At 47.9% G+C, this 14,954-nt stretch overlaps 1 protein-coding gene across 1 annotated transcript in view; it reads left to right on the forward strand.

The window, feature by feature from the left end:
• The window catches only part of LOC143274774 (uncharacterized), a 170,870-nt gene extending 157,719 nt beyond the window's left edge, over positions 1-13,151 (forward strand). The window contains exon 4 of the mRNA XM_076578696.1: positions 12,449-13,151. Within this exon, the coding sequence (XP_076434811.1) occupies positions 12,449-12,641 (193 nt within the window). The 3' untranslated portion in view covers positions 12,642-13,151. The remainder of the gene's footprint in view (positions 1-12,448) is intronic.
• Positions 13,152-14,954: the final 1,803 nt, after the last annotated feature.

Consider the following 14,954-nt stretch of genomic DNA (forward strand, 5'->3'; position numbering starts at 1 on the left):
CCGTCTTATAAACGGAATGGTGCAGGGGAAGAAATTCGGATTTTGACAACAATAATAGTCACAGTAATGATGATAATAATAATAATAATAATAATAATAATAATAATAATAATTATTTGCTCAGAGCTTACCTCCCAAAGAGGGAGTTCAAAGCGCTTTATAATTTAATTAACACCACACACATACAGACAACACGTGACATTACTCACAACAACAAAAAAGTAAGGCGCCTGAGTGGCCACACACACACACACACACACACACACTCACTCACTCACTCACTCACTCACTCACTCACACATTCACTCACTTACTCACCGCATCACCGGCATTACTTTGTGCAGGATAGGATAGCCAAGTATAGCTCAGCATACCCTTGGCTTGAAGTGTAGTGTTGTGTGGTGCAGCGTTATGTTGTGTGGTATGCATCACACACACCACATCACACCACACACACACCACACCACATTACATCACACACACACACACACACCAACCACATCACATCACACACACACACACACCACATTACATCACACACACCGCATTACACCACATCACATCACATACACACCACATCACACACACACACACCACACTACATCACATCATATGAAATCACATCCATCATGATAAGGTGGTCATGTCATGTCATGTTATTATATGTCTTGTCATGCCAGGCTGTGTTGTGATATCAGGGTGGGTGACGCTGGGTACATTTCAAAGTACATTGCTCTCTCTCTCTCTCTCTCTCTCTCTCTCTCTCTCTCTCTCACCTTTATGTAGATTATAAAGGACAGGTTGGAAGAATAGGCCATGCCAAAGATCTTTATCCTTGAATAAAAAACGTTCTGAGTTCTCTCTCTCTCTCTCTCTCTCTCTCTCTCTCTCTGTCACACACACACTCGCCGGCACTCACACACACACGCGTGCGCGCACACACACACACACACACACACTTATTCACCCATTCACACACACACACACACACACACACACACACACACTGTCATTGACAAACCAGTGCTGCTTTCAGTGTCAACTTCCTGCCCTTCCAGAGATACACGGACGATGAACTGTTCTAACAAGCAGTTCACCTGTCCCGCTCACTGTACACAAACGTTTGTATACCCCTCTCCCCCCACCCCCCTTACCCTCCCCCCCCCCCCCACACACACACACTTGCACCCCGTTCCCCCCCCCCCTTTCCCCTAACCCCTACCCTCCTCTCCCCTCCCCTCCCCCAACACCCGTAGCCACCCACACACTTTCCCAGCTACCCAGCCATGTTCACACGGGTACCCACCCACCCCACCCCCACCCCTCACTCCACCCTCCTGCTTTCCCCCCTCATCCTTTCACAACCCTCTGCTCTTTCCCTTCCCTCCTCCCTCCCTCCCTCCCCTGTCTTCACATCACACGCCATCCCACACACACACACACACAACCCCCCTATTAATCATTCACTTTATCCACACACACACGTCACACCACACACACAACCCTCTTTTTTTTATCATTCATTTTATCCACACACACATACCTTCCTCCCTCCTCTCTCCCTCCACCAGTTATATATGTATATAATACGCATTGACAGACCTGGTAAACACCGAGTTCACATTCGCAGTGTGATCCTCTCTCTTCGCTTGAATGAAAAAAAAAAAACGTATTAAACTTACTACGAAACGTTGTTGAAAAAGAAAATGTAATGCGGATAAGAAAACGTGTGCAGCTTTGTATGAAAGGCCTTTGTGAGAGCGACTTCCGGCTAGGAATGGAAAGGATTGGTTTGGATTTGAACACGGAAAAAGAAAAGGAAGAAGAAGAAGAAAAGAAAATGGAAAAATAAAATAAAGTAAACTAAACTAAACTAAACTAGAATAAGACAAAAGTATGTGAACAGCCAAGGCCACACGAAGCAACAAAAACGGAACGTACACATCATGTTTTTTCTTTCTTTCTTTCTTTCTTTCCTTCTCTTCTTCATTTTTATGAAATCCTTCCTTCCTTTCTTCCTTTTTTATTCGTTCATCGTGCTTTCAGTCGTTCTTTCTTTCTTTCTCTTCTTTTTATTTAATTCTTTCTTCCTTTCTTACTTTTTATTCTTTCTTTGTGCTTTCATTCATTCTTTCGTTCGTTCGTTCTTTCTTCCTGTCTTCTTTTCTTATTCTTTCTCACTCTCCCTTTCTTCTCCTCTCCCATGATCTCTCTCTCTCTCTCTCTCTCTCTCTCTCTCTCTCTCTCTCTCTCTCTCTCTCTGTCTGTCTCTCTCTGTCTGTCTGTCTGTCTGTCTCTTTGCCTCTCGTTTTCTTCTTCTTTTTCACCTTCATCATCATCATCTTCTTCTTCTTCTTCGTTCGTGGGCTGCAACTCCTACGTTCACTCGTATGTACACGAGTGGGCTTTGACCGTTTTTACCCCCGCCATGAATGCAGTCATATTCTGTGTGCATGTTGGTTTGTCGGCACAAGGCATGTTTTGCCTCTTCTTTCTGTTTGTTTTTGTTTTTGTTTTTTTGCTTGTTTTGTTTTTGTTTTTACCCTTTTTTTTTTGTCTTTATGATTTTGCAATTGATTTGTTAATGTTGCTTCTTCACTAATGCCATGACTCCCTTTTGCTTTCTTAATCAGTGTAAACTTCTTGTCACACTTCTATTTTGCGCTTTCTTTCTTTCTTCTCCTTCTTCCTCCTCCTCCTCCTCCTTCTTCTTCTTCTTCTTCTTCTTCTTCTTCTTCTTCTTCTTCCTCTTCTTCTTCTTCTTCTTCCTCCTCCTCCTCCTCCTCCTCCTCCTTTTTCTTCTTCTTCTTCTTCTTCTTCTTCTTCTTCTTCCCTCCTCCTCCTCCTCCTCCTCCTCCTTCTTCTTCTTCTTCTTCTTCTTCTTCTTCTTCTTCTTCTTCCTCCTCCTCCTCCTCCTCCTCCTCCTCCTTCTTCTTCTTCTTCTTCTTCTTCTTCTTCTTCTTCTTCTTCTTCTTCTTCTTCTCCTTCTTCTTCTTCTTCTTCTTCCTCCTCCTCCTCCTCCTCCTCCTCCTTCTTCTTCTTCTTCCTCCTCCTCCTCCCTCTTCCTCCTCCTTCTTCTTCTTCTTCTTTTCCTCCTCTTCTTCCACCAGACATGCGGTGTTTGGAGAAGACCGATTGTTCTCCTGTCATGGCCTCTTTTTTTTTTTTTTTTTTTAACATCTTCAGCTTTGTGTTGTCCTTATTTTTTCTTTTTTATTTTGTCTTTTTGTTCTTCCAGACACTGGTTTGTTTGTTCAAGACCAACACTTGTTATCGCGTCAGGGCTGTCGATGTTTCTTCCTCCTCTTTCTCCTCCTCTACATCTTTCTCCTCTCCCTCCCTCCTCTTTCTAGTCTTTTCTGACGCCTTTTTGTACTGTTTTCGTTTGCTTTCTTCTTCTTTTTTTTCTTTTTCCCTTTTTTTTTCTTGCTCGTGTGCTGCTACCGTTGTTGTTGTTGCTACTGCTACTACTACTACTACTACTTCTACAACTACTATTGCGACTGCTGCTGCCTCTACTGCTACTATTGCTACTGCTACTATAATTATCCTCTTCCACTACTGCTACGACTATTTCTTGTGTGAAGGAGATGATTGACTGCCCTCCAAGTTGAGTGAAAAGCGCGCGCGCGCGGGTACACACACACACACACACACACACACACACACACACACGCCTGTAACACCTCCACCACCACCACCACCACTACCCGCAGGGCGGACTAAAGAGGACGCCAGTTGTTGTGAAGGCCACACACTGTGCACAGCAGCAGACAGCCCCCGGGTACCCACCCGGTTATCACCGTTATCTGACTGACACCGCCCTCACGGGTTAGGGGTGGGGGTGCGGGGTGGATGGTAAAAGGGGTGGGGTGGGGGGGGGGTAGGTGGGGGTGGTGGGGGATAGGTGGCTGGGTTGTGGGGCGTTGATACATGGGTTCTTCAAGATCAGAGAACCTGATCGAGGAGACTGGGGCGTATTGCATTCTATTGTACTGTATTGTACTGTATTGTATTCTGTATTGTATTGTATTGTATTGAGTTTCAGTTTCAGTAGCTCAAGGAGGCGTCACTGCTTTCGGTCAAATCCATATACGCTACACCACATCTGCCAAGCAGATGCCTGACCAGCAGCGTAACCCAACGCGCGAATTGTATTGAATTGCATCGAAGTGCATTGTATTGTATAGCATTGTATTGTATCGTTCTCTATCGTACTCTATTGCATTGTATTGTATTTATTGTATTGTACTCTATCGTGCTCTATTGTATTGTATTGTATTGTATTGCATCGATGTGTACCGTATTGTATTGCATTGTATTGCATCGTACTCTATCGTATCGTATCGTATTGTATTGTATCGTATCGTACTCTATTGTATTATATTTTATCGTACGCTAATGTATTGCATTGTATTGTATCGTATTGTATTAAATTGTATTGTATTGTACTCTGTTGTACTCTATTGTATTTTATCGTATTGTATTGCATGGTATTGTATCGTATCGTATTGTATGGGATTGTATCGAATTGTATGGTATTGTATTGTATCGTAATGCATCGTATCGTATTGTATGGGATTGTATGGCATTGCATCGAATTGTATGGTATTGTATTGTATCGTAATGCATCGTATCGTATTGTGTGGCATTGTATCGAATTGTATGGTATTGTATTGTATCGTAATGCATCGTATCGTATTGTGTGGTATTGTATGGCATTGCATCGAATTGTATGGTATTGTATTGTATCGTAATGCATCGTATCGTATTGTATGGCATTGCATCGAATTGTATGGTATTGTATTGTATCGTAATGCATCGTATCGTATTGTATGGTATTGTATGGCATTGCATCGAATTGTATGGTATTGCATTGTATCGTAATGCATCGTATCGTATTGTATGGTATTGTATGGCATTGCATCGAATTGTATGGTATTGCATTGTATCGTAATGCATCGTATCGTATTGTGTGGTATCATATCGTATCGTGGTGCACCGTATCGTGCTGTGTCGTGTTGTATCATATATCATATCATACCACATTATATCATACTGTATTGCATTGTATTGTATTGTATTGTATCACCGTTTTTCACCGCAAATTTCTCTGTATGAAATTTGGGCAGCTTCCCCTCGGGAGATCGCTTCGCCACAGCACAGCGCCACCTCCTTTTCTTTCTGCCTCCAAGTACATCATTTTGCTTATCTATAAAGGTGGGAGTTTTCCACAGAATTTTACCACAGACAACAACCCTCTTGTTGCTGAAGGTACTTTTACGTGCGCTACGTGCATGCTGCACTCGCGACCTCAGTTTTAATATCGTCTCATCCGAACGACTAGCGTTCAGACCACCAGTCAAGGTGTATTGTGAAAGGGGCCGGGGGGGTGGGGGGGGGTACTGGGGAGCATGGGATTCGAACCCACGCGCTCAGATTCTCCTTCTTTCTTCCCTAGGTGGACGCATTACCTCCAGGCCATCACTCCACATTGTGGAGGGGAGAAAATACAGGGGAGCCGCCGTGGGATTCGAACTCATGCGCTGACATTCTCTCTTAGGCGGACGTGTTATCACTGGGCCGGCACTCCAGACTCTAGGGGGTGGCCGGGTAGGGGTGGATGAAGGCAGTGTATCCAGGTCGCTGGTGACTTGAAGGCAAGTTGAAGTGGCCTTTCCAAAGTGATTGAGAGGTGACAGTGACGGACCCTTCAGTCAGGATGGACCACTTTGATCTGCTTGCTACTGGGGAAGGGGGGAGCGTGGGGGGGGGGGGATGTCGGGGGGGGGGGGGGGGGGGCGAAGTCCTTGACGGGTGATTCGTGCTGGGTGGACCCAGTGAAGGAAAGGGGTGAGGGGGGGCTGAAGGGGGGGAGCAATGTTTCTGTCTGTCTGTCTGTCTGTCTGTCTGTCTGCCTTTCTCTGAGTCTTGTCTGTGTGTTGTGTCATCGGGCATTCTTTGAAGCTATGTGTGTGTGTGTGTGTGTGTGTGTGTGTGTGTGTGTGTGTGTGTGTGTGTGTGTGTGTGTGTCAAGTAAAAAAAAAAAAGAGAGAGAGATTTTAAAGCCACATAATTCGAAACACACACACACACACACACACACACACACACACACGATCTCTCTCTGAGATACACACACACACACACACACACATATATATATATATATATATATATCTATCTCAGAGAGAGATCGTGTGTGTGTGTGTGTGTGTGTAGAGTCTCTGTTGTCAGGTGTACTGGACTGTCTGTCTGTCTGTGTGTCTGTCTGTCTCTCTCTCTCTCTCTCTCGCTGTGTGTGTGTGTGTGTGTGTGTGTGTGTGTGTGTGTGTGTGTGTGTGTGTGTGTGTGTGTGTGTGTGTGTGTGTCTCCCCAGGGAAATGCTGAACGTGTGAAGCATTTCATTCTCTCCCTGTGTGTATCAAACACATAGTTTGCTCATTATCATCTTCAGCTCCTGTTACCAACACGTTTACAGATCGGTCGGAATCCAACGTCTTCCATTTATCTGTTAATGATAATTGTTTCTCCCGTAAAGTCGAGAAGAGAGAAGAGCGTTCACACGGTGTGTCCACGTTCTCAAACCCACTTGACCCAAGTTCGAACTCTCTGCTTGGAGTCTGGGTGTTTATCTCACTATGTTACATCACTCAAAGGTCTCTGAGTGGTAGAGAGAGAGATGTAGATAGATAGAGACGGGAGAAGAAGAGAGGGGGAGGGAGGGGGTGGGGTTAGGTGGGAGAGAGAGGGGGGGAGAGAGAGGAGGGGGAGAGAGAGGAGGGAGAGAGAGGAGGGCAGAGGGTGGGGGGGAGAGAGAGGGGGAGAGAAAGGAGGGGAGAGAGAGGGGGAGAGAGAGAGGAGGGGAGAGAGAGGAGGGGAGAGAGAGCGGGGAGAGAGAGGGTGAGAGAGAGGAGGGGAGAGAGAGGGGAGAGAGAGAGGGGGGAGAGAGAGCGGGAGAGAGAGGAGGGAAGAGAGAGCGGGAGAGAGAGGAGGAAGAGAGCGGGAGAGAGGGGGGGAGAGAGAGAGGAGGGAGAGAGAGCGGGGGGAGAGAGAGGAGAGAGAGGGGGAGAGAGAGGGGGGGAGAGAGAGGAGGGCAGAGAGAGGAGGGCAGAGGGGGGGAGAGAGAGCGGGAGAGAGAGGAGGGGAGAGAGAGGGGAGAGAGAGAGGAGAGAGAGGGGGAGAGAGAGGAGGGGAAAGAGAGCGGGGAGAGAGAGGGTGAGAGAGAGGAGGGGAGAGAGAGGAGGGGAGAGAGAGGAGGGCAGAGGGGGGGAGAGAGAGCGGGAGAGAGAGGAGGGGAGAGAGAGGGCAGAGGGGGGGGGGGAGAGAGAGCGGGAGAGAGAGGAGGGGAGAGAGAGGGGGAGAGAGAGCGGGGAGAGAGAGGGTGAGAGAGAGGGGGGAGAGAGAGAGGAGGGGAGAGAGAGGAGGGAGAGAGAGGAGGGCAGAGGGTGGGGGGGAAAGAGAGAGGAGGGGAAAGAGAGCGGGGAGAGAGAGGGTGAGAGAGAGGAGGGGAGAGAGAGGAGGGGAGAGAGAGGAGGGCAGAGGGTGGGGGGGAAAGAGAGAGGAGGGGAAAGAGAGCGGGGAGAGAGAGGGTGAGAGAGAGGAGGGGAAAGAGAGCGGGGAGAGAGAGCGGGGAGAGAGAGGGTGAGAGAGAGGAGGGGAGAGAGAGGAGGGGAGAGAGAGGAGGGCAGAAGGGGGGGGGGGAGAGAGAGAGCGGGAGAGAGAGGAGGGGAGAGAGAGGGGGAGAGAGAGGAGGGGAAGAGAGCGGGGAGAGAGAGGGTGAGAGAGAGGAGGGGAGAGAGAGCGGGGAGAGAGAGGGTGAGAGAGAGGAGGGGAGAGAGAGCGGGAGAGAGAGGGGGAGAGAGAGGAGGGGAAAGAGAGCGGGGAGAGAGAGGGTGAGAGAGAGGAGGGGAGAGAGAGCGGGGAGAGAGAGGGTGAGAGAGAGGAGAGGAGAGAGAGCGGGAGAGAGAGAGGAGGGCAGAGGGTGGGGGGGAGAGAGAGCGGGAGAGAGGGGGGAGAGAGAGGGGGAGAGAGAGGAGGGGAGAGAGAGGGGGGAGAGAGAGGAGGGGAGAGAGAGGAGGGCAGAGGGGGGGAGAGAGAGCGGGAGAGAGAGGAGGGGAGAGAGAGGGGAGAGAGAGAGGAGAGAGAGGGGGAGAGAGAGGAGGGGAGAGAGAGGGGGGAGAGAGAGGAGGGCAGAGGGTGGGGGGGAAAGAGAGAGCGGGAGAGAGGGGGGAGAGAGAGGGGGAGAGAGAGGAGGGGAGAGAGAGCGGGGGAGAGAGAGGGTGAGAGAGAGGAGGGGAGAGAGAGGGGGAGAGAGAGGAGGGGAAAGAGAGCGGGGAGAGAGAGGGTGAGAGAGAGGAGGGGAGAGAGAGGGGAGAGAGAGAGAAGGGCAGAGGGTGGGGGGGAGAGAGAGCGGGAGAGAGAGGGGGAGAGAGAGGAGGGGAGAGAGAGCGGGGAGAGAGAGGGTGAGAGAGAGGAGGGGAGAGAGAGGGGGAGAGAGAGGAGGGGAAAGAGAGCGGGGAGAGAGAGGGTGAGAGAGAGGAGGGGAGAGAGAGGGGAGAGAGAGAGAAGGGCAGAGGGTGGGGGGAGAGAGAGAGAGAGAGCGGGAGAGAGAGGGGGAGAGAGAGGAGGGAGAGAGAGGGGGGGAGAGAGAGGAGGGGAGAGAGAGGAGGAGGGAGAGAGAGGGTGAGAGAGAGGAGGGGAGAGAGAGCGGGAGAGAGAGAGGAGGGGAGGGGGGGCAAAGCTTTACACACAGAGAAAATGAAGATAGACACAGTAGAGACACAGAGAGAGAGAGTGAGAGAGAGAGACAGACAGAGTGAGAGAGAGAGAGAGAGAGAATGACTGTCTGTCCGTGTGTGTCTGTGTGTTTATGTGTGCGTGCGAGCGTGCGCGTGGGCCTGTATGAATGCGTATGTGTGTCCGCGCGCGCGCGCATACATGTAATTTTATGTGTGCGGGTAAATATGTGTGTATGCATGATTGTGTGTGTGTGTGTGTGTGTGTGTGTGTGTGTGTGTGTGTGTGTGTGTGTTTGTGTGTTTGTGTGTGTCTATGTCTGTGTGTGTCTGTGTCTGTGTTTGTGTGTGTGCAGTAGGTGTGTGTTTGAGTGCATGAGAGAGAGAGGGGGGGGTTGGGGGAGAGAGAGAGAGAGAGAGAGAGAGGAGATGGTATTGACAGCGACATCGTCAACAGATTTATAACAAAAAAAAAAAACAGTCTCAGTGCCGTGGAATCTTTAACATGCAGCACGTGCTAACCGCGCAAAGGACAGCGGATGCTGGAAAACAATGGCTGGCAGACTGAACAGTGGATGTGACAGCTAAAGACAATGATGTTGATGTTGGCAACAATGACGGCCTCGTTGCTGTCTCTCAACCCCCCCCCCCCCCCACACACACACACACACACACATCCCACCCCCCACCCACCCCACACACACACACACACCACCACCACCACCCTCCCCCTCTCACCCCTCCCTCGCGCCCCGCCAATGTCTCTCTCTCTCTCTCTCTCTCTCGCTCGCTCTCTCTCTGTCTCTGTTTCTCTCTCTGTCTCTGTCTCTCTCTATCGCTGTCTGTTTCTTTCTCTCTCTCTCTCTCTCGCTCTCTCTCTCTCTCTCTGTCTGTCTCTCTTTCGCTCTCTCTCGCTCTCTATCTGTGTGTGTGTGTGTGTGTGTGTGTGTGTGTGTGTGTGTGTGTGTGTGTGTGTGTGTGTGTGTGTGTGTGTGCTTCTCTGTCTGTATGTCTGTCTTTCTTTCTTTCTCTCACTCTGTCTCTATCTCTCTGTCTGTCTGTCTGTCTGTCTGTCTGTCTGTCTGTCTGTCTCTGTCTCTCTCTCTCTCTCTCTCTCTCTCTCTCTCTCTCTCCTCTTCTCTTCTCTTCTCTTTTTCTTTTTTTTTTCTCTCCGTCTGTCTCTCCCTCTCCGCACATACGCACATAGGCATGCACACACCACATTCACGCACACAAACACACACACACACACACACACACACACACACACACACACACACACACTCACACATACATACATACTCTCTCTCTCTCTCCCTCTCTCTCTCTTCCAACATACGCACACCAAATTCACACACACACACACACACACAGACACACAGACACACAGACACACACACACACACACACACACACACACACACACACACGCGCGTGCAGAAACAGTCAGTGCCATGAACACAACAATACAACGCGATCTTTTTCGTAAACAGAAAGCATCAGGCAAATAAAGGGAAAAACAGACAGACAGCCGTCAGAAGAAAGACAGACAGAGAGAAAGACAGAAAATGAACTAAAAATGCATCTTCCAATTCGAAATCATTATCCTTTCACCACATAATTATACAAAGTATACCTGAGGACAGAGAGACAGAAAGAAAGAGAAATAAACCAAAAATGCATCTTCCAATTTGAAATCGTTATCCTTTCACCACATATATAAAGTTATACCATACAATTATTACGCTTTGGCAGCAGAGACGAAAACCACAAACCAAATTTTTTTTTTTAATAATAATTTTTTTTTTTTAATTTTTAACCCACATCCTGAGTCAGTCATTGTTTTGTGTATTAGTGTGCGCCTATTTTCGTTATTCACTGGAATTTTCTACCTATCACATGGACAGCTGCATACTTTCTGTATACCTTTAAAAAACGATGCAGCAGAAGATTCAGACATTCTTCAACACCTGTCTGAGGCGCATCTACAAGATCCGATGGCAGGAGAAGATCCGAAACGAAGATCTGTGGGAGCGAGCGGGACAGGAACCAGTGGCCAAGCAGATACTGCGGAGGAAGTGGGGCTGGATCGGACACACCCTCAGGAAGCCAGCGTCCAGCATCACACGCCAACAAGCCCTGACCTGGAACCCGCAGGGAAAGAGGAAGAGAGGCCGGCCTCGCAACAGCTGGAGGCGAGATACCGAGGCAGAGCTGAAGCAGCAAGGGACCAACTGGACTGGAATGGCCAGAACAGCCCAGAACAGAGTGCGATGGCGAGGGGTCGTCGATGGCCTATGCTCCACCAGAAGCGATGGGCAAAATGAATGAATGAATTTAAAAAAATTATATGTAACTCATCATTATACACTCGCAGGTTCTACCCATGGCCGTTATATTGTGCAACTGCATCGTACTTTTTTTTTTTCTCGAGTATAACTCCTCGTTATTTTCACTCTCGTGTTCTACCTGTCACTACAATAATGTGCGACCATAATGTGGAGTGATGGCCTAGAGGTAACCCGTCCGCCTAGGAAGCGAGAGAATCTGAGCGCGCTGGTTCGAATCACGGCTCAGCAACCGATATTTTCTCCCCCTCCACTAGACCTTGAGTGGTGGTCTGGACGCTAGTCATTCGGATGAGACGAAAAACCGAGGTCCCGTTTGCAGCATGCACTTCGCGCACGTAAAAGAACCCACGGCAACAAAAGGGTTGTTCCTGACAAAATTCTGTAGAAAAAATCCACTTCGATAGAAAAAAACAAATAAAACTGCACGCAGGAAAAAATACAAAAAAATGGGTGGCGCTGTAGTATACCGACGCGCTCTCCCTGGGGAGAGCAGCCAGAATTTCACACAGAGAAATCTGTTGTGATAAAAAAACAAAAAAGAAATACAAATACAAATAATCCGTTCTTCAGACGTGATGATAATCATCATGGAACTCCTCCTCGTTATTCCCACTCTCATTTTATGCCTGTCACAATAATCTGTAGCCTGCACGTTTTTTTCCAGCAGGATATTTTGAACGCCTCATCAATTCAGGGGCGCTATGGCAGAAGTAGTTAAACGTGGGACTTGTGATCCAGTGGTTCACCAGTGATCAGGGTTCGAGGCCCCCGTTTCGGCATGGTGTTGTGTCCTTGGAAAAGGAGCTTAACACCGTTGTTTGTTTTTTCTCTCACTCCACGCACGTGTGAACGGGTACCTGACCTGGGGAGGGGGAAAGTTAAAACGGCGGAAGAGAGAGGACTGGGCCTCGCCTTCCTAAGTACGTGCCATAGACACAGGGAGTGTTAATTCGCTTCCTCCGATGCCCGTAAAAGGCTGAGTTAAAAGAACACTAACCTTAACCTTTTTAACATAATTTTTTATTCTCATGTTATACATGTTGTTGTTGTTGTCGTTGTGTGTGTGTGTGTGTGTGTGTGTGTGTGTGAGTGTGTGTGTATGTGTGTACGTGCTTGCGTGTGTGCGCGTGTGTGTGTGTGTGTGTGTGTGTGTGTGTGCGCGTTCGTGTGTGTGTGTATGTATGTGTATGTGTGTGTGTGTTTCTGTGTTTTCAGGTTCCGTGTTTATGTGTTCAGGTCCCATGTGTGTGTGTGTGTGTGTGTGTGTGTGTGTGTGTGTGTGTGTGTGTGTGTTTCTGTGTGTTCAGGTTCTGTGTTTCTGTGTTCAGGTCCCATGTGTGTGTGTGTGTGTGTGTGCAGTTTCCGGCGCTGCCTGCGGAAGTCCAAGTCCCCGGCAGCCCACATGGTGGGCAAGATCTTCTTCAACGTGGTGGGCTCCAAGTGCTTCCGCTTCACCAAGAAGAGGACCTGCAAGCGCCGCAACTGGTGGGGCAAGTGCAAGAGGTACGGCTTCACCAAGGTGGCCAAGCCCAGGAAACAGAAGGCCTTCTGACTAGCCGCCCCCAACAGAACGAGCGGAACAAGACGTAAGAAAAGAAGAAGGAGAGGAAGAAGAAAAAAGAAGAAGAAGGAGAAGGAGGAGGAGGAGGAGGAGAAGGAGCACTCCTCCCACGAGAGACGGAGACACAGAACAAATAACTACGCAGATAGCAGATACGAGACTGTGGAAAGAGGGAAGGAGGAGGAGGAGGAAGAGAAAGAAGTGAAGGACAACAGCGAAGAAATGACAGGGGAGAGGAAAGGGGACAGTTACGAAATGGGGAGTGGCGGAAAAAGAAAGAAAAAAGACGAAAAAGACAACGAGACAGACGGACGCGGAAGCAACGTGCAGCGAAAGAAAGGGGTTAAAGTTACAGGCATGACAGAAGTCACCAACCACACTGCTTTGCAAATCCAGGAAAATCTATTGGAGATCCATTGATAATAAGAAAGAAATGGAATGGTGAGAGAGAAAAAAAAATACAGTAAAACTATGAACGGAAAATATAACACGACATAAAGAGAAAGAAAAAAAGCCTCAAGCAATCAAAGAAATCTTTTAAAAACCACAAAATAAAATGATTTTAGATGAAAGAAGAAAATTTTAAAAGTACATACAAAATAACGAATAAATCTTTAAAAAGAACAAAACTCAAACCCATATCAAAGGAAATGATGGAAACAAAAGAACGAACTGAAATACAATGTGCAATGATTAAAGTAACGAACAGGGTAAATACCAACCGACGATACAGCAGTATACTCTCAAAACAATCCCACCCTGATAGTCAGTTCAGTGGCGTAACAAGCGTGCTCGCTCCCTTTGTCCTAGAACAGACACCCGCCCCCTCCCCCCAACCACCACCCCCCTCAAGCTCCCTAACGCCCCTCTGTCGCCTCCCCACCAAATCCCCACCGCCCTCACTCCCCTCTCTCTCGATCCCCCATTTGATGCTGCGTCCCTCCACCCCATCTTCCGCATCCCCCCCCCCCCCCCCCTCACCCCCAACCCTCGCATTCCTCTGTGAGTCTTGGTCACTGATGATGACCTGTCCGGAGCATTGCACAGTCCACGAGGTGACACTGACTGAAAGTCTTTCTGCGAGGATGTTCGTCCTTCGTATACGAAGATGACCATGGCTTCAAATATCAGATGGAAGGTCAGTTGGCTGTGGGTCCGGAGTTGACTCATGATGCCAGTCCGGGCCCTGAAAGCTCACCCACATGTAGGACACAAGTGAGTGGGTGGGTGCTGTCGTGGCAGTGGATGCTGCTCGGGCCTTGTATAGCACACAGCACGCTTTCGTTGCGCCTCGGTGATGCTGCGCCTGGCTTCAGCTGCAAGGGCTCCTGTGGTGATCTTGCTGTGCCATGCTGGACGGTCCAGAGCAAGCGTCTCCCACGTGTTGATGTCGACGCTCGGGTCTTTCTGGATTACATCATCTCTGTACGGCCCGACACACAGCCTCTGTGTTCTTGGGGCATTCAGCATCACTTTTTTTCTTCTTCTTCTTTTTTTTTTTTTTTTATAGAAGAATCTTGCAGTCTTCTTCATTGTTCTTCGTTTAAATTGCTATCTACAAAATGTGATTTTTAGATGAATAAAATCCATAATTTACATGCAAGAGGGAGAACTAAAAATGGAAGCAAACGTCAAACTGGACTGTGAAGAAAACTTTCAAGAAATATCTTGGCTTCAGCATGCAGTCATTACGTCAAACTCCGTGCCTTTTTTTTTTTTTTTTTTTTCTCTGATGTCAACTTATGTCACGTGTTCTCTGCGAACTCAGTGGACTTTTCTTTTTTTTTTTTTTTTTTAAATGCAAGCTCGTCACGCTTGTGAACGGTTTGTGTTCGTGACAACCACTACTTGGGAACGCAGTGTGACTGCCATTTGTTGGGAAACTCATCATGACACACTGTGTGCTTTTGGGCTCGATATTTTTTTTTTCTCCATTTTATTCCATTCTATTCTATTTCATTTCACTTTACTTTATTTTCGAGCAAGCTCTAAACGTCCATATACATCTGTGCTCCTGACAACAACAAAAAACTCATTGCTTCGTGCGAGTAGGCCATGATTGTCAGCAACTTGAAAAAAAAAAGCAAAAGAAAGATATCATTACAACACCGTGACACGATCTGCTTTGCACAAAACTATTGTGTTAGACTTGTGAAGTGTGTTCTGCAATCGTGAAAAACAAAAAACAAAGCAACGAGAAAAAGAAAAGAGAAAAGAAAAAAAAAAAAAAAAAAGCGTGACACTCGTAAATGTATTTTGAACATCGATTTTTTTTTTTTTTTTTTTTTTTTTTTTTTTTTTCCG

Source organism: Babylonia areolata, chromosome 29, assembly GCF_041734735.1.
Source record: "Babylonia areolata isolate BAREFJ2019XMU chromosome 29, ASM4173473v1, whole genome shotgun sequence".
Classification (NCBI taxonomy): domain Eukaryota; kingdom Metazoa; phylum Mollusca; class Gastropoda; order Neogastropoda; family Buccinidae; genus Babylonia; species Babylonia areolata.